The sequence below is a fragment of the Diadema setosum genome, chromosome 15 (genome assembly GCF_964275005.1).
Source record: "Diadema setosum chromosome 15, eeDiaSeto1, whole genome shotgun sequence".
In the NCBI taxonomy this organism is placed as follows: domain Eukaryota; kingdom Metazoa; phylum Echinodermata; class Echinoidea; order Diadematoida; family Diadematidae; genus Diadema; species Diadema setosum.
Window position 1 is genome coordinate 16,849,238 of NC_092699.1, and position 20,883 is coordinate 16,870,120.

The 20,883-nt window shown below is 39.8% G+C and overlaps 1 protein-coding gene across 1 annotated transcript in view; it reads left to right on the forward strand.

The window, feature by feature from the left end:
- Positions 1-18,538, forward strand: part of LOC140238483 (arylsulfatase B-like) — a 68,827-nt gene extending 50,289 nt beyond the window's left edge. The window contains exons 6-9 of the mRNA XM_072318388.1: positions 12,884-13,133; positions 15,796-16,004; positions 17,113-17,252; positions 18,095-18,538. Coding sequence (XP_072174489.1) covers positions 12,884-13,133; positions 15,796-16,004; positions 17,113-17,252; positions 18,095-18,220 — 725 coding nt within the window. The 3' untranslated portion in view covers positions 18,221-18,538. The remainder of the gene's footprint in view (positions 1-12,883; positions 13,134-15,795; positions 16,005-17,112; positions 17,253-18,094) is intronic.
- The last annotated feature ends 2,345 nt before the right edge of the window (positions 18,539-20,883 follow it).

A 20,883-nucleotide genomic window follows, 5' to 3' on the forward strand; every position in this document is an offset into this window, starting at 1 on the left:
AGCAGTTTTTCTACAACTTTTTTGTAGAGAGATGAGGTATGTCTTAGAGGCCCCTTTTCATTTCTTTAATAACAACCCTTTGCACACTCTTCCCTTTCAAGTCTGATATCTTTTGAAGGGACACAGCAACTGCTTTGAAAGTTGGCATTAATGATGGTCAAAATATGTTAATAGAGCATGCTCAATTTCAACTTAATCTGATAATCCCTTCCTTGTTGTTGCCCCAGTGGTCTACATCCTGTTTTTTATGCCTCCGCCACGAAGTGGTGCTGGAGGCATTATGTTTTTCGGGTTGTCCGTCCGTCCGTCCTTATGTCCGTCCTTCCGTCTGTCCTTCCATCCATAATGAATTTTGTGGACAAGGTCACTATCAAAACCTTTTGAGGTATCCTAATGAAACTTAGAATGTATGTGTATTAGGGGGTGAAGTTGTGCCTATCAACTTTTGGGCACACATGCTCAAGGTCAAAGGTCAAAAGGTCAAGGTCAAATACATAAAATTTCACTTTTTCCATCATATCTATGCAATGCCTGAAGATATTTTCTTGAAACTTAGTGTATACATGTATTACCCAATTAAGATTCTCTAAGTTTGGGTCATGAGGTCAAAGGTCAAAAGGTCATGTAAAAATATTAAAACTTCACCTTTTTATGCCTCTGCCACGAAGTGGTGCCGGAGGCATTATGTTTTCGGGTTGTCCGTCCGTCCGTACGTACGTCTGTACGTCCGTACCTATGTCTGTCCGCTTTCGTTTACGTGATAACTTGAGTAATATTTACTGGAATTTTACCAAACTTGGTCTAAGTATGAAGTATGGGGCAATGATTTGATTAGTTTTTGGGTGAAATTGGCTTAAGGTCAAAGGTCAAGGTCAAATCATGAAATTGCATCCTTTTACGCGATAACTCAAAACTGGATGGAGCAAATTTCACCAAACTTTGTTAGAGGATGATGTATGATGGGACAATTACTTGATTAGTTTTTCAGTGAAATCGGACAGAGGTCAAAGGTCAAAGATCAAGGTCAAATCCTAAAATTTATCTGTTTACGTGATAACTCAAAACTGGATGAAGCAGCTTTCACCAAATTTGGTCCAAGGATGATGTATGATGGGACAATTAGTTGAGAATAGATTTTAGCGACATTGGCAAGAGGTCAAAGGTCAAAAGGTCAAGGTCAAATGCTAAAAATGTTGCTATTTCCCCCATATCTATGCAATGCCCGCAGTTATTTTCTGGAAACTTAGGATAGACATGTACTACTGTGTAAAGACTCTCCAGAGAGATTTTCATGTCATAAGGTCAAAGGTCAAAAGGTCAAAGGTTAGGTGAAAATGTTGCAATATCACTTTTCTCGCAAATCGTTCAGTGTATCTTCATAAAACTTGGTACATATGCATGTACTGACTGGCAGGGATTATCTAGGGAATTTAGGGGTCATGGGTCAATAGTCAGGGGTTCAAAGGTCAAGGTCAACTCCTCAAAATGTTACTATTTCCCTCATATACTAGTTTCTGCAATGATTGCATTATTAGTTTTAACATTCAGTATGTACATGTATTACTTAAAGGGAAGATAAACCCTAAGAACAATGTGGATTGAGTGAAAGCAGCAACATTAGTAGAACACATCAGTGAAAGTTTGAAGAAAATCGGACAATCGATGCAAAAGTTATGAATTTTTAAAGTTTTGGTGTTGGAACCGCTGGATGAGGAGACTACTAGAGGTTATGACGTATGAGTGGACTACAATATCAAGAAAATATAAAGAAAATACTACAAAAATCCATTTTTCATGAAAATTACAAATTCCATCAACTTGATATTGACATATGTTAAGGGTAGCAATTATTCCCCCTGCTTTCTGAAAGCGGTTGGTCCACTGCTCTTTCATAATTCTAGAAAAGTGAATTTTTGTTGAATATCCTTTATATTTTCTTTGTATTGTTGTCCACTCATACGTCATATCCTCTAGTAGTCTCCTCATCCAGCGGTTCCAACACCAAAATTTTAAAAATTCATAACTTTTGCATCGATTGTCCGATTTTTCTCAAACTTTCACTGATGTGTTCTACTAATGTTGCTGCTTTCACTCAATCCACATTGCTCTTTGGGTTTACCTTCCCTTTAATGGAGATTCTCTTGGAAATTTCCGGCCAGAAGGTCAAAGGTCAAAGGTTAAGGGTCAGGTTTAAATGGAAAAAAAGATATATTTTGTACTGTAATTACACTCTTTCTTCATACCTTGAAAATTATACTCAATGCATAAACTTATAATAAGGTTGGTCAGAAGTCCAGTAAAAATTGTCAATTCCCCAAATGTGTGTACCTGCACTCTTTAATAGACAATTATAGCAAACTCAGATCATGGAAAGTGAACATTCAAGATATTTCTGACAAACCTGTCATTTCGATATTTTGCCAGTTATGTGAAACTGTCATCACACATTGTGAAGACATTACACCTATTGGGAGAATCATGCATTATGGCGGAGGCATCAGTCGCCATAGCGACATTTCTAGTTTCTCTGTACCTTGGAAATTGTTCAAGGTCTCTTCATGGAACATAGTATATATACATGCACTGACTGGCAGTGATTATCTAGAGAATTTAAGGTTCATGGGGTCAAAGGTCAGGGGTCAAAGGTCAAGGGCAACACTTTAAAATTTTACTAAATATTTTCCTCATGTTTATGCAATGCCAGCAGGATTATTATTTTTTTTACACTAGGTATATGCATGTTTAACCTAATAGAGATTCTCTGGAAAGTTTTTTTTTTCTTTTGTTTATGCCTCAAAGGTCAAAAGGTCAAAGATCAAGTGAAAGTGCTGAACTAAGTTTTTCCTCCATATCTCGGAAGTGGCTCAAGTTATCTTGAAACGTACTACATATTCATGCATCTTCTGCCTGACAGTGATTATCTTATGAATTTTAGGGTCAAAGGCCAGATGAAAATGGTAACAATTTACTATTCAATACAGAAATTGCACTTTTTCTCCATACCTTGAAAATTACTCAATGCATAAACGTATGAATGGGTCAAAGTCAAGTTAAAGTCCGTAAATGCCAAATACATGCTCTCCTATTCATCCACTTAAACCTAGGTCAAGGAAGGTGAGCATCCAACACATTTGTGACAAACTTGTCATTTCAACATTTTGCCAATTTGTGAAAATGTAATCACACATTGTCCACTATGTACTATTTAGACCTATTAGGAGAATCATGCATTATGGCGGAGGCATACCAGTCGCCATAGTGACATTTCTAGTTGTCCCATTAATCGCACAGCTAGCATGGTTTGGTAAAGATAATGCGCTTGAATAGACAGATAGACCCTATACTTCAGAGCCTCTTATCTCAGTTGACACTTTTCCAAAATGCGTGCTTTCTTTCCAGTATTTACATAGGTTAGGAGAGTCCAATCTAATTGAACTGTACATCATTTTAAAGCATAGAGTCTGCTCTTTCAGAATCTGCTCTTAACTAAAAATCCCCGCCGAACGAGTTCGAGCAGGGGACTATGAAATGGGCTCCGTATGTGTGTGTGTCCGTGTGTGTGTGTGATCAAAATGTTCAATTTGCTACTTCTCTGTCATTTATGAGCCAATTTTGATTCTGTTTGCTTTATATGATAGCACTACATGGGCGCTTTGAAACTTCTACACAGAATTTCAGTTGTGACCTTTGACCTTGACCTTTGACCTATATTGTACATTTTGCTACAAAATGCTACCGTTTGCTTTATGTGATGGCACTAGGTGAGGGCTTCAAAAATTCTACACAGAATTTTGACCTTTGACTTCTTTGACCTTTGACCTTGATTTTTGACCTTATTGTACATTGGCTACAAAATGTACACCTTCGCCATTTCTCACCTGATTTCGATTCCGTTTGCTTTATGTGATGGCACTAGGTGAGGGCTTCAATAACAAAATACTACTTAAATAATATGCATATCTTTAGCTGCAACAAGCTCATTGATGCCAGTCTAAAGATTTAAACTTCCGGCGGGGATTATATCATGCACCGCATAATTTCTACTTTTCCTTGTTTGTTTTGTGATGCAGGGTCACATATGTACTGTATGTGTGGAGGAGGTTGTGCCTATCAATTTTTGGGCACACATGCTCAAGACCAAATGGGTCAAACATCAAGATTAAAATGTATGAAATTTCACAATTTTCCCCATATCTGTTGCTATGCCTGAAGGTATTTCCTTGAAAGTTAGTGTAAACAGGTATTACCCAAGAAAAATTCTGTAGAGAGAGTTATGGAATGTGAGGTCAAAGGTCAAAGTTCATGTAAAAGTGCTAAAATTGCACTTGTTACTCCATATTTGAGAAATGGCCCGCAGTATCATCATGGATCTTAGAACATGTGCATGTACTGCCTGACAATGATTCTCTTTGGTATTTTGGGGTCACAGGGTCAATGATCAAGGATCAAAAGGTCAAGATGAACTCTGTAAGATTCACTATTGAGGTTTTTTCTTGAAACTCAGTGTTTACATGTATTGCCAAATAGAAATTCTCTAAGAAAGTTTTTGGCTGAAAGTCAAAAGTTTCAAAGTTTAAAGGTCAAGTTGAAAGGCTACATGTACATTTCACTTCTTCATCGATATCTCTGAAGTGGTTCAAGATATCATCATGAAATGTACATATCTATGCATTAATTGCCCATCAGTGATTCCCTATGTAATTTAAGGGTCAAAAACAAGTTTAAAATGCTTCAATTTTACTAATTATGCCCCCGCACAAAAGGTGCCAGAGGCATTATGTTTTCGGGTTGTCCGTACGTCCCCAATTGTATTATTGAGTGAATTCTTACCAAACTTGGTCCAGGTATAAAGTATGATGGGGCAATTACTTGATTTTGGGTAATATCGGCCAGGGTTATAGGTCAAAGATCATGGTCTAATCATGAAATTGTATCTGTTTACGCAATAACTCAAGACTGGATTAAGTAAATTTCACCAAACTTTGTACAAGGATGATGCATGATGGGGCAATTATTTGCTTAGTTCATGATAAATTGGCTGGAGGTCAAATCCTAAAATTTCTCCATTTACGAGATGACTCAAGACTAGATGAATCAAAGTCCACCAAACTTGCCTCGCCCCAGCAGAAACTAGAGCATGCACTTTAGTGCACGCAGGCAAACCTCAAATACGCGCAACCTGAACTCCAAAGTTCATTGACCCTGCCTGCCAAAACATCAAAAATCCTTCATAAATTCCCCAAAAATTCTCAGGTCACTACCAAAAGTTAATCGTTTGTTACTTGTGTCATTTTCAAACTTTCCTGCAAGTTTCATTCCAATCCGTTCACTACTTTTTGAGTTATTTTGCACACGGCAAACGAACAAACTAACGAACAACCCAACGGTAAAGAAAACATAACCTCCTCCCTTGGCGGAGGTAATAAAACTTAGTGACTGCTTGCCTCCTCCATATTGAATGATTTTCCTATTACTATGAACAAGATATGCATGTCCACAGCATAAAATTTTTGGAAATTTGAGCCCATGGCTTTTTCATAGCATGAAATTTTCACAGATTTCCACTGGCATTCAATTCATAAAATGTTAATGCACACAGAAGTTATGTCAAGAACTTCTGTGTGCATTAAAATATTGTAAATCTGGGCTCTTGAAAAAATTTGTAAAAATAAAATGCATGCAATTATTTCCCATTTTACTGTGGGTGGATATACATATTCCCAATGTAAGATGACAATTCAATATTATTGGTAAATAACTACTTGTAGTTATGTAGCCTTGAGCCTTGTCATCTAGCCACGAGTACAATGTATGTAAATGAATAGCCCACACATCCTGTGGCTATTGCTGAATATTAGCATACTGCTCAAATGTACAATAGGTAAATCCACATCTAAATTATCCTTTCCACACTGACGTACATGCTGGAAATTTTTGTGCCTGTACCATATTTGCTCAAGCTCTGTGACTAGGGACTTTTCGATTTGCACGTTGAGCCAGGCGTCACCCTGTTATGATGTAGTTTTTACGTACTGCGCATGCGTCAGTGTCGACCCCCCCCGGCTCATCGCACAATTTTCGAACGCGTTCACTGGTCATCACCGTCCACCTAAATCGGTTGCACCGTGCTCAACCCACCTTACAATGTGTATCTATGACGTCACACTCCTCTCGCAATAGACGAAAATCATGCGAAAGAGCATGATGACTCTCAGGAGATCCGTGCTCCAAGTTCACCTGTTTTCCTTTTTCTTTCGAGAGAATATTGATATTCTAATTACATGAAAGCTTATGATCTTGATACGTCACAGCAGCAGCGCTGACATACAAACTACAGCCTCTGTTACCCAATTTATTTGCCCGCTTTCACTGTTTTGCACTTTGCAACTGCATACCGTAGTCCCACACATGCATTTACACGTAATGCTGTACGCAATCACATCTCGGTGCTTAGCCTGGTGCTATGCATTTACCTTGTAGTCTTACCATGCATCATGTTTTAAAATCCACAAAATCCATCCCAGGATACTTATTCGGCATCTATAGTCAAAGACAAAATAAATATTACAAGTACAGAAGCAAGTCACAAATTCCACATAGCATCCATAAGGCACAGGTTGCCTCCTACAAATGCTATGAGACGTGACGCCCGAAATCGAACTGTGTTTTAGCAGCGGGTCAACGTACAGACGTGACGCCTTGACGTACGGTTGCGCTCGGCGGCACGCTCTTCTCGTTCACCCAATCGAAAACTCCCTACTAAATATCTCCCTCTTCTAGCCCCACCCATTCTATTATCTGTTTCAATTTGAATAGTCCATTCCTCCTCTTCCTTCATTCTCTACTGCTCTTCTATGCATGCCCCTTCCCGCCCTATCCTGTTACGCCTTTATAAACTCCTGCAACCCTGGCCCCTCCAACTCTTGGGTGTGTGCTCTATTGTGACTAACCTGTTTGAATCCATCGCAATCTCTGTTTTACACTTGTACAGGGTTACCACCAAAGCCTTATCAGCAGAACACAAGTGTCACTTCCAAATTGAAACAATCATGTTGATGACAGTGCTTTCCCTGCTGGCACTGGAAGATCTAACCAGAAGCTGAAACTCAAATCAAAATATCTAACCAGATTATACACTGAAATTAAGACTGCAGGTACTAGCATGATAACCGCACATCGACTGACCCCCTCAACCCTTGTGACTCCGCTAACTTCTCTGAATCCATCGTACATTGTAGTCACTGTCTTAGTACTTTTACATTCGTACAGGGTTAATAACTTACCACCAGAGCCTCATCGGCTAAACACAAGTGCCACTTCCAAATGCAGGTGATCACATTGATGACAGTGCTTTTCCTTCTGGCACTGGAAGATCTATAAGCAGGAGCTGAAACTCAATCAAAATATCGAACCAGATTATGCACTCAAATAAACGACTGGAACTAGCGCATGATAACTGCACATCGACTGGCCACCTCAACCCTTGTGACTGCCCTATCATGACAAACGTCTCTGAATCCAGCGCAGTCACTGTCTTAGTACTTTTACAATCGTACAGGGTTAACTTACCACCAGAGCCTCCCCAACAGAACACAAGTGGCTCTTCCAAGTGCAGGTGATCGCGTTGATGACCGTGTTTTCCCCTACACTGACACAGGCAGCAGTGGGCATATCAGAAGATCAATCAAGAAGCTGAAACTCAATCAAATATCCAACCAAAATATACATTGACATATAAGACTGCAACTACCAATGGCAATCAACTTCATTCTGAATTACAGAAAAAAAAAATCCAGTACACTCTAAAATCGCTTACTGTATACGTCAATATTTTCGCGTACAGATATTTTCGCGAATCACAGTATCAGTGGCATTTTCGCGTGTTGTTAAATTCGCGATTGATAGTAGTAGTAGGGTCTACTGCCAAGCCCGAGAAACACGTTCAAACACTTGCCAACGTACTCGTAACGTTTTTCCATTTGCATTGTGACTCCCAAACATGAAAACAGAACGACACAGTAGAAGATTTATAAAATGAAACAATTACGGCATTCACATATACTCAATACCTACCAAATGTTGCAACAAATAGGCGACAAAGTTTCAGAGCTGCGCTAGCGAAAGTTTTACATGCATCCTATATACACGGCCCTGTCGCTGTACACAAGTGTCACGCTAGCTACACCTAGCTGCGCACACGGCGTCTGGTCGGGCTACATCCCTGTATGCATCCCTAGGCGTCACCCGTGTACCCAACCACGTCGAGCTGGTGTTTGTTCGCGTAGGGTAACGTAGGGTAGCACGGAGATTGCACATTTTAATGCACGTTTAGCATCGTACTGCACTTCCACAATCGGTCGCACCATAACGTACGTACTAGTAATACGCTTGTATAGTATGTGTACGTACTGGCTGATGTAACAGCCGCGTTCTGGTCCGGCCAGCATTGGATGCATTTTGTCATCAATTTGCACATAAGGTATGACATGGTAATATTTTCGCGTGTCTTTGATTTCGCGATCAGCCCGAAGATCGCGAAAATAAAACCCTCGCGAAAATAACGGCGCATACAGTATTCAATCTCATACTTTGATCTTACTTTCTCACTGGGAGAAAGGAAAGCATTCATTTGGTATCACTATTATGTAATGCCCTCTAACCATGAGCATGTTTCTACGGAGTGTTAAAAATTCAAGGTGGTGCGAGGCGATGTGAGTACTGTAAGATCTGCCTGAGTTTGATGATTCACGCATGTGAATATATGAATGTAGGGTAGATCACCCCATCAGAGTTTCTTTGACTGAAGCCTGTTGTGAGTTATGTATCACAAATTCAAGATTGTTTTTGCAGAGTCCCACAAAAATCATGAAGCAATTGGAAATATTTTTTAACACTAGGCCTACATGTTCACTGCTCTTCACTGGATGACTTGAGAGGGTGGAACAAATTGGATGAGTTTAATCTTTTTACTCACCTGAAAATGGCTGGATATTGTCCATGGCCCGCTTTAACAAATCTAAGTCAAATGAGAGTACATATATTGTGATACATTTAAAGTTCTAAAAACAGGATATAAAAGAATAACTGTATAAGCTGTTATTTTCATGAATGAGGAGGTCACAGACATTTTTACGAGATGTTTTGCGAATTGACACTCCATTGCTATCATAAATGCTCTATTAATGGTGACATTTTCACGTGTTGTTAAATTTGCGATGCAACTGTGATTCATGAACTAGAAATGAATGATGCCTATAGCTGTCGAAAATGGCACAAAACTTAAGGTGAAGAGTGGATGGATAAATGAAAAAAAAAGTAGGAATTCATGATTACCTCTGTCCTCTTGAAGCATTGTGAAATGACAGCAAACCAGCAATTAGATGAGACAGGTCAAGCATACTATAAACTATCCAAAAAATAATAAAAGGCCTACCATGGAGCTATTTGTTTGTAGCTCCATTGGCGTACTGAAAGTCCTGTGTCTGGAATAGGCCACAGCTAGCCGCCCTTGCTATCCATTTCACTTTTCACAGCCCCACTCTTAAGGCTGTCACAGAAAATCCTATGTGATCAAGTGGGTGTTGTTTCTTCTCACCTGGATCAGGGAGGTGCTATAGCACCTCCCTGCCTGGATGCTTTCTCTTCCACAAATGAACTGAAATCTAGCTTGTGAGAGCTTTTTGTACTCCCCACTGGTGTCAACAGGGGAGTTTCTGTTTTGAACACAATCCCCACACCTAATTCCCCAACCAGAGATAAGTGGAGATGCTAGGGCATATAATAGGCTGTGATTGATATAAGGCAGAGGAATTGCCCAGTGAGCTGGGATCACCATCTTTGTAATCTCTTGTTATCTTAACTCTGCCTCCCTCTCTCTTCCCCTATCTATAACCATCCCCCACCCACATCCCCTCTCCCCCTCTCTCTCTCTCCCTGCTAAAGTTTTTGTATACCAGATCATAGGAGGATGAGATAAATCACTGTTGCAAGGTGGAAAGTTGACAGCCCACTCTGCTTGCTGTTCTTTTTCTTGTTTTCTATTTATGAACTACTTGCTGAGTGAGGACTGTATAAATACTCATGTGGCAAGACATCCTTGAGCCCTTTTTACACTTGTGTTTCTTAACCCTGTACTTTCTCTGACCCAGGACTATCGTTAATCCCATACCAATTAATTTTTTCAGCTTTTTACACTTGCTAATAAATCCCGTACACTAAGATCTTGTCCCGGGCTAAAGAGAAAACTGACCTTTTTGCACTCGCATAATTAGTCCAGTACTTTATGTGTTTCAGGCTTCGTCTCCGTTGCTTAGCCCAGGATTATTTCTTCGTTCTGTTTACACTCACTTGCTTGGCACCGCAGTTGCGGGTTAGCACCGCAATTGCGGTGCTCACCATGCTTTTTAGCAGGGCAGATAGTATGGGAGTATCGGTGGGGCTAACCCACTTTGGCAATTAAAAACAAGTGTAAACAGAAAATGGGCTAAGGAAAGTCCGGTACCAACGGTGGGGCTAAGCCCCCCCCCCCCCCTCCCCTTAGCCCACCATTGGTACGGGACTAAGCAAAATTTTGCAAGTGTAAAAAGCCCTGTGGAGAAATTTGAAAGACCTTCTGTGAAGAGGGAAATTAAAGAATGCATTATCTTGCAACTGTTTGTTACTGACCTGTAAACCAAGGACCCTAAACTCCCCCATTTTTCAAAATTCTGGGTCAACTTGTCACATTTTGCTGGTTGGGCATCTCAAAGATTGCTAAAATTGATAGGCCTACTCTGATGGTTATTTTTATTATCATTTTTCTTATCATCATTCTACAATATGTTGCTTTTGTCGGTTGACTCTCCCTTTCATTTTGTTGCCGCTTCTTGGTACACTAGGTTAGGCTCACTGCTTTTCAGTTTTCAACCCCCCCCCCCCTCCACTCATGCTGTTGGTATCATTTCACTTTTTCCCTAATTCTTCATACCTCTGTTGTTCCTTATCTTGTTTGATGTTGCCTCCCTATTCATCCTTATCCTTAATTCACAAGTTGCCCCCTAAATGTATTTTAATAGTTCATTATGTAATATGTGTTTAAAAGGACCAACACCTACTAGCACCTGTGCTACCTTCTTGGTTCTTTTAGCAACCTCATTGTGTACAACATTGCCATATTGTAGCTCTTTTTTTTATTAATAGTCTTAAATTACATAATCATTTATCCATTATATATTATAGATTATATTCAATATGTTTTTTAGATCGTTTAGACAGAGGGTGCTATAGATGTATTAATATTGATGTATAAACATGTATTCAAACTTTCCTGTACATATGTTGTTATGAATAAACTCAAACTCAAACTCAACTCAAACTGACCTTCTGCCTTTTGTCTGTCCACCAATTCTGCTTTAATCCCCCTCCCTTTAATTGTTGGGCTCCCTACCCATCATGGGCCGGAGCCCATGACTTTCAACCCATTCCTTTTGTTTTTCTTTGTTCTGTGTCCCAGCCCTCCCCTGACTGTTATTAATTGTGTGAAGTCCTTATATATGATAAGCCTGTTTGCAATTTAGCTTCTGACAAAGTTTCTACTAGGGTTGAAAGGTCATGTAAGCAGGCCCCTTTATGACTCCATACGAAACTTTAAGTATCTGTTCAAACGTTATGAATGTTTATTATGCAGTCACTACTCATACTGGATGAGAAGACTCCTACTTCCCCTACTTCGCCTGATACGTTTTACTTATATTGATGCATCCTGTCAATCCTTATGTATATAAAGGTTAACTTGTCCTTTAACCTGTTGAGGACGAGTTTCGAGTACCGTATACTTGGGCAAGTGTCTATGGGAAATGCGTGTTGTAGCAAAGTCAGTCGGTCAACGGGTTAAATCCTCCTTCTACTTTGTTCTATGAAAATCTGAGGGACAGAGTGCACCTCCTACCAGAGGGCATATGATCCCTGTTACACATGAAAGGCGGCCTGAGGCCTGCTTTTTGTGGCCGGCCCAAGGCCGGCCTGCAAGAGGCTGCTTTGCGGACCATTTACACATGAGCTTTGGGGCCAGCTCAACCACAACAATCCTCATGGACCCTGCTTACACATGGGCCGGCCTCACGTTGCCTTTCCCTCCTCTCCCCTAGGAGCGCCCTTTAAGTAAACAAATATTTCGCTCAGTGAATTTGGTTTCGATACTCCACCGTGCTCTCGCCCCTGCTGAAGGTCATGTGACCAGTCAACCCGCAGCTCCGAAAGCCGGCCTCGTGCCCAGTACCGTTTACACATATAGCCCTCAGACCACCTCCAGAGGTGGCCGGCCCCACTTTTGTGTGACCGTTTTAATACACACACGAAAAAGCTGACCTGAGGCCGACCTGAGGCCGACCTCAGGTCAGCTTTTTCGTATAACAGGGGTCTATGATCACACACAACATTGCTCAGTGAGACCATAGAGCTACATGCGTGCTCCAGGGTAAACTCCATGGTGGCTTTTTAAAAAAAATTATTACTAATCATACAAGAAATGGATTTTAGAGGAGAGAGGCTGTTACATTAAGCTGGTACGTGATAGGAATGCATGAAATAAAAACTTTAAAAAGCAGAGTGAAGAATGCCACATTCAATAATTCATTATCCTGTCAGTATTTTTCAATCAAAGTTGTCATACTGGTAATTATTGCTTGTGTTTCATTGTTTTAGTGAGTAATTGAAGCATCCCCATCAAAAGGATACATCCCTGCAGCTCAGTGTCCTCAGTTGTCAAATTCATGCTTGATATCAAATCCCAACCAATAACTTTGATATTGCAACTATTTGCATTTAGTTTATGATGATATCAGCACAGATAATATCCTATACCTACTAATACCTATTGTTTCATTGTTTCCAATCGTCATTGCAGATAATGGTGGATCACATGGCAAGCAAGGAGTCAACTGGCCCCTTAGGGGCGTGAAAAACACCTTATGGGAAGGAGGGGTACGAGGCATTGGATTCATCACCGGTCCACAGGTACCTGCAGCTGTGCGAGGCACAGAGAGCCGGCAGTTCATGCACATTAGCGACTGGTTTCCAACACTCATCAGGGGAATCGCTGGTGGCAACACATCTGGCCTGAAGCTGGATAGCTATGACATGTGGGACACCCTCATGTGAGTTAACATTCCTCATAATCTTTCATGTGAGTAGTCAAGGATTTGCACAAGTGTGTACTTACGCACACAATCTTTAGCCTTTTTCTGATTTTGTGAAGTGCAGTATATCATGCTGCAGGTGATTGTCGTCTGCTTTTAGCTGATGTTTCTGAAAGCCCACATTCCACTGACCATCTTATGCTAATCTGATCCCCATACTGCACATATTTGTCCCTGCCGAACGAGTTCAAGCAGGGGACTATGAAACGGGCTCCGTACGTGTGTGTGTCTGTGTGTCCGTCTGTCCGTCCGTCCGTCCGTCTGTGCGTCCGTGTGTGATCAAAATGTTCAAAATGCTACTCCGCCATTTCTAACCCGATTTTGATTCTGTTTGCTTTATATGATAGCACTACTTGGGAGCTTTGAAACTTCTATACAGAATTTCAATTGTGACCTTTGACCTTGACCTTTGACCTATATTGTACATTTTGCTTCAAAATGCTACTCCTTCGCCATTTCTAACCCGATTTTGATTCCGTTTGTTTTATATGATGGCACTAGGTGAGGGCTTCAAAACTTCTACACAGAATTTTGACCTTTGACTTCTTTTACCTTTGACCTTGATTTTTGACCTATATTGTACATTGCCTACAAAATGCTACTCCTTCACCATTGCTAACCCGATTTCAATTCCGTTTGCTGTATGTGATGGCACTAGGTGAGGGCTTCAAAACTTCTACACAGAATTTTGACCTTTGACTTCTTTGACCTTTGACCTTGATTTCTGACCTATATTGTACATTGCCTACAAAATGCTACTCCTTCACCATTGCTAACCCGATTTCGATTCCGTTTGCTTTATGTGATGGCACTAGGTGAGGGCTTCAAAACTTCTACACAGAATTTTGACCTTTGACTTCTTTGACCTTTGACCTTGATTTTTTACCTATATTGTACATTTTGCTACAAAATGCTACTCCTTCGCCATTTGTAACCCGATTTCAGTTCCGTTTGCTTTAAGTGATGGCACTAGGTGAGGGCTTCAAAACTTCTACACAGAATTTTGACCTTTGACTTCTTTTACCTCTGACCTTGATTTTTGACCTGTATTGTACATTTTGCTACCAAATGCTACTGCTTCGCCATTTGTAACCCGATTTCGATTCCGTTTGCTTTATGTGATGGCACTAGGTGAGGGCTTCAAAACTAATCTACACAGAATTTTGACCTTTGACTTTGACCTTTGACCTTGATTTTTTACCTATATTGTACATTGGCAACAAAATGCTACTCCTTTGCCATTTCTAACCCGATTTCGATTCCGTTTGCTTGATGTGATGGCACTAGGTGAGGGCTTCAAAACGGTATAGAATTTTGACCTTTGACCTTGATCTTTTTACCTATATTGTACATTTAGCTACTAAATGCTACTTCCGGCGGGGACATATATTACGCACTGCATAATTTCTGCTTTTCCTTGTTTTGTATTCTGATGAAATCTGATTGACAAGCTCCAGAGACTCACCCCACCTAGGCTCAAATACCAGTGCCATAGGAGAAGAACCCCAGAACTAAGCAAGACTCACGTTAACCTGTCTGATGACTGTTTGATCATCACAAATTGACAAACTGTCAGCTGGACATGCCAAATAGTCACACAACACATGTCTAAAACATACATCCGATTGACTTGACACTTTCCAGACCGACTTGGACACTGACTTGTGACTGCATGGCAGCGACATCAAATGGCCAGCTTTGTGCTATTAGAAAGCTCTGAGCTTGGTTCTCTCATTGTACAATCTTGCCTCATTGGATCTTGCCCAACATGTGTGACACTGACCTGATAGTCAACCAACTCAAGTTGCATTCATCAGACTGTGATTCTGTACTCTTCAGTTAGTGGCCAGAAACAAGAAACTTTGCTTCTGACTAGTGACCAATGAGGAAAAATCTGTGTGAAATAACGGTATTGATGACAACCATTAATGTCAGCTCCAAAAAGACAGAAATTATGAAAAATGAAAGGGTGTGCAGGAACCAAACTGTAAGCCATTATTATGGGGCCAATGGAAAATTGTTGATCATTGTGTTAAAGTCCAATAGTGACTTTAACATGAGGATGCTTGTGAGTATACTCATGCACTGACAAAATTTGCTGTTGGTTCTTTGGAATGAGTGAGCAGAGAGAGGGTTGAATGTAAGGAAAGGTGGCAGAAAGACAAAACATTGTCATGATATGCATGAAGTAACAGCAAAGGGCTAAAGGAATTAAGCAGAAACAGTCTTTGTGAAGTATTGAGCACATTTCCAGAGCAAAATGAAGACTCTTAACCTTTGTGCTTTGTTTGACAATTTGCAGACATGCATGCTGCAGAGTTCTTTCTTTGTCAATTTGCACAGATGTGTGGAAATTGATTGTCAAGGTATTTGAAATATCTCATCCCCTATACCATTTTGTGTCATCATGACCTTCATGTTAATCTGAGCTCATTGCTACACATGAGTGGGCTTGCTAATTTGCAACCAGGTAAAGTTTGAATGAATAAACTGAATGCTGATTTAAAAACTTGGCAAGTTACCAGTATATCTACAGCTCTATGTGCATGGGCTTGTGAGGGACCAAATACTCTGATGCTGATGAGAGCCTGAAGTCTCCCATTTTTTTCTCACACTAAAGGAAAGGTGGGCCATCACCAAGGATGGAACTGCTCCACAACATTGACCCCTACATCAGGGCTGACCACCAGTACGGTTACGACGACGATACAGACATGATCTACCCCATCGGCAAATATCCAGAGATGGCTGACGAGTTCTCCACAGATATGCGCGCAGCTATCAGAGTTGGGGACTGGAAACTTTTGACAGGAATGCCAGGCAAGAAAGGCCAGTCTCCTTTCACTGTTCTTCTTTCCTTCCTTCCCAATACCTCCCCCATCAATTAACCCGCTCTGTGGCGTGGACTTTGGACAGTATGTATAATGCAATAGGGTTTTCTACACCAATTCATACTTGAAGCACACAAATGGTTAAAGCAAAAGGCTCCCCAAACATGTACATTGCTTCAGCAGATGCAGAGAGATTAGTAAAACACTTTGTGAAAGTTCGAAAAAATTGGACAATATGCTTTAACTTAACAAAGTGTCAAGTTTTGCTTAATTCCATGTTCCTTTTTACCTCTGCCTGTGAGTGAAACCCACAGCCGGTGGAGCTTGTATTTCCTTGAATTCCATTCATAACTTGTGAACAGATTTTTGTCCAACAAATTTTCCTCAAGTATTTTTCTAATCTTTCTGCATTTGCTGATTCCACATAATTGTTGTTGGAAAATTTCTCTTAAACAATAAAAAAAATGCACACACACAAATGTAAAAGGCAGGTGACTTTGTGGTAACTGTGTTTCAGGGAGAGTGTGTATGTTTTACAACCATATGTCAAAATAGATTATGTGATGCTTTTTTTGCCTCACTGGTCTGCTGTTGACATGAATTTTTGCTGAATTTTTAGTCCTGGTAGGAACATCAATAGCAAAACTTGCACCATTCACATGAAATGATCGTTGTGTTGCAATACTCTAGCAATTACAATTTTTACATTGAAGGGGCTGTAGGTACTAAATTACTGACCAAAAAAAAAAAAAAAAAGATCCCATGACATGTATGATATCTTTGTGAACAAACCATCAAAGTGATGACATCATGTCATCTCACCCTATGTGCCTGCAACCAATATCTGTCCCACTTAAACTTGTTTACTGTTGAAACTTCGATTGATTTTGTTATTCAGTGTCTGATTATGGCAAAACTTGTACTTTCATTGTGTTTCTTTGATTCTATGGTAAAGCCAATTTGAACATGCTGTTGCATTTTGCCTTTAGTTCTTGATCTCCCTTTCTGCTCCTATGTATGTAATGACAGGGATAGTAAGCTTACATATATCAGATGATTTCATACATGCGTCTTTTATTTTATAATATTTTGACTAAATGATATAGGGATGGATCGATGGTTCCCTCCACCAGAGTGGAATATTACTCCCATCTACCCAGTGGAGGTCCCCAACAAAGTCACCTGGTTGTTCAACATCTCGAAAGACCCGTACGAGAAAGAGGACTTATCCAACCAATTCCCGGATGTGAGTATGATGTACTGCCAATAATGTATTTGTTTATCGCTGGCCCACTTACAAGTAAATCTTTGCATGCTACCCAATTGTACATTTGTAGATTATGAACAAAGCGCACAGAGATATACTTATAAGTGAGTAATGCTCAGCTTTTTTCACTGCTTGATGCTGTCTTTACTGTAAGCTTGATGTGGCAAACATCAATGTATACTGAACTCAGACAGTTGTGCAGAGCTTAATTGCTCGGGTCTGTTTGCTAAAAGAGAGTACCTTTGGCATACTTAGAACTGCAGTGATATGCCATTGTGTCAATATGACACATTCCGATACTATGAAACCATGAAATACAGATGACATTGTTTTGAATAATATTTATAACATATTTACACAATTCGTCCACTAGTTTTTGCACAAAAATATTATGAGAATTAGGTTTTTGGTTGACAATGCAGAAACTGCAACCCTTTCCCCACTAATAAATTATGATTTATTTGTCATTGCAGCATGACAAAAATATGATGCAAATGATACAACTGTTTCTGATTTTGTGTGAAAAGGAAATGTACAGTGTACTATTGTGTGTAGTGCATACATGTAGAAGGAGACAAAGGCCATGACTTCATCACCTGATACAGTTTGTGTACATTATTCACTACAAAATACTACCATTTTGTGAAAAACATGGAACTCTCAAAATGCTATGATCTTAATCTAGGTCAGATCTTAATTAAACCACCACCATTCCATCAGTCTGATTTTACTGGATAATCATTTTAATCATCATGAACGTGGTATGGAGTTGTATTGTAAAGCAAATATGTTGATGAAACTTGTCGCTCTCTCATGCGTAGGTCGTAAAGGAGTTGGTCGAGAAGCTCCGTGTGTACTACCAGTCATCAGTGCCAGTGCGGTTTCCCAACCAGACATTTCAAGCGGATCCGGGATTGCATCACGGGGTATGGATGCCCTGGGCATGAAAATAATAAGGTCAATTGTATCCCCTCCCCCTCCCCCCCAACTCAACCAAGAAGTCTATACCAAAGGCTGAAAATGTATGCGCTTCATCTCTGGTTTCCAAGTCACTAATATGTGCATGTATGCTTGACTGTTTGTAATGATGTCATGAACATTCTCTCATTGTGTTGATGGTACAAGACTACATGTTTGAGCATTTGACAAAAAACTAACACTAGATCTAAACTCTTAATCTCACAACCACTTCCTTTGCTGATCTTCATATCAGTCACTCCACCTGTGCTTGAGACCCAGCTACCACTTCCCACCAAATGACTACAATGTACTTACGCTGGTGGTAATTCATTTTGGATGTCCGCAATTATGCCAGAATGACTAAACAATACTCAGACAAGAGATTCCAACATCCAAGCATATAAAGTGCATCATCTAGCAAGAAAACCTTCGGATGTATCTTTTCTCTACTGAAGGTATGACTTTGAAGCCCTGTGAAACATCTGCCAACTTCTGTGATCACTTCACATAAATTTGGTCCACAGGTTACTATATATAGAAGAAAAGTAAAAAATGCAAGAGTATCTTTGAATTGATGCAAACCTGTATCACTTCCCTTTCTCATCTCTGTCTTTGTCTCTCTAAGATTTATATTCTGTATCTCTTATATACCCTGAGGGACAGTGTATATCAAGGGGGCTGGGCACATCCCCTGACTTAGAACTCTGATTACAATAGAAGTGCACTTCTTTGGTGCCGGAACATGGGCCAAGTGTAACTCTAACGACCAAATAGTTTGGCTTATGAGTGAGAGTTCTGGTTGTCAATTAGATGAAGATCGGTGCATATGGAAATGAGTTATCATTTCTCCCAATTAGTCTTGAATGTATGCCCTCTTCCAGGTGACTTTGTTAATGTATGCTATTATTTTCTCGGGCCCAAATCCGACCAATCATGCAATGTGCTGACCTACTGACCCTACCCGTGTTTTATTAAGCACGTAATGGGAGCATCTTGCACATTCTTGCACACTGAAAAAGAGTACACTATGTTTCACCAGTTTCCATGCCGAGTTAGTTTGAAACCTTCACCATGCACAGCTCCCTTCTGATTGCTCATGAGCTGCTCTGATTTCACAACTTAGGCTAAGTTGAGCAAGTAGTCTGTGGTATTGGCTTTTGCATATATGCAACAACTCCGTGTCAAAGGTTTGATTGCATTTGATATGTCAAGTTAGACACTCAAGTGATGTCCTTCAAGTGTACCACTGAGTCACTGGGTAAATGTCATGCATGACATTGATTCATCAGTAATGTGGGTTAAGTGGTTAAAGAACATTAGTATTTAACCTAGCTTGATGTAAGCATTCAACAACAAAAAATAATAACAATGAAAGTAGAGTAGAATTCAGTCCTTTATTTGCATTTCAGTCTAGAAGTTATTCTTTCCCTTGCTTATGACCCATAGCTGAAAAGACCATCACTATTTGCCTTAAAATGATGGTTTAAAGAGTACCCTATGTAAATGTTGTGTTGTAAATGAAAGAGATGTGGGTATGGTATAACTCAAGTTATTTATGTGCCTATAATCATGTTTAAATAAAAAATAAAAAAATTTCACCAAAATGTTTGTCTCATAATGATTAATTTGTCTTAATCTCTCTTTCATATGCTTTGCAATGTGCCGTACGAGAACATTTCAACTAACATTGAAATGCTTTATAATCTGGTTTAGTGATACCTTTAAATGATTGAAGGTGCTTTGAATTTGAGTGTTAGTGCAATATCAAACAGACCCAGAAACTCATTCTTTATGCATCTTATATAATGACAGATTAAACAGAAAAGCGTTGTTACAAACCCCAGCTCAGGATTTGAAGGTAGTGTGGAAAGTGGGCTCGCACGCAATACTGATAAGATGTACATTTGTACAAGTGTACATGTGTAGCGTTTGTATGAATGGCACTGTGTTGTGTGACATTATTTTTTGCTTTGAAATATCTGAGCTGCATGTCATAATTTTAGTGATACCAGAGTTTCTGAACAGTGTAAATGTATGTAAAACCAAGCGCTCTATATAAAGTGAAAATCTCTGAGTGACTAGATTTACAATGTACTCATTCCAATAATAGTGTTGGAATTAACCATGCAGTAAAGGGATGCATTCGCATGGTGATATCTGTTCAGCAATCTTGTGCTTTTGACAGTGCAATTTTCAAAATGTTGTATGCTGGATCAGTTTTTATTTTTACACATTTATTTGAACATCATTCATTTGAACATCATCGTACAGCTCAGTCAGCAAAGTTTAATATATTATTTGAATTGATTGGCCACCAGTGTTGACTCATTGGCCCGAATTCATGAAGGTGGTACAAATGAAACCATGGTTTAAACCATGGACAAAAACCATGGAACGCCAAGTGTCGCACGAAATATTTCGTTACGAAGTTTGTCATTTCGTCGACAAAATGACCATTTTCATTTAGTTACAAAATGTAATTTCATTACAAAATAATCATTTCATCGATGAAATGACTGATTTCGTAACGAAATGTTCCATATGACACTTGGCGCTCCATGATTTTTGTCCATGGTTTAAACCATGGTTTCATTTTTACCACCTTCGTGAATTCGGGCCATTGTGTCCCAAGGGAATTTTGCTAGAGGTA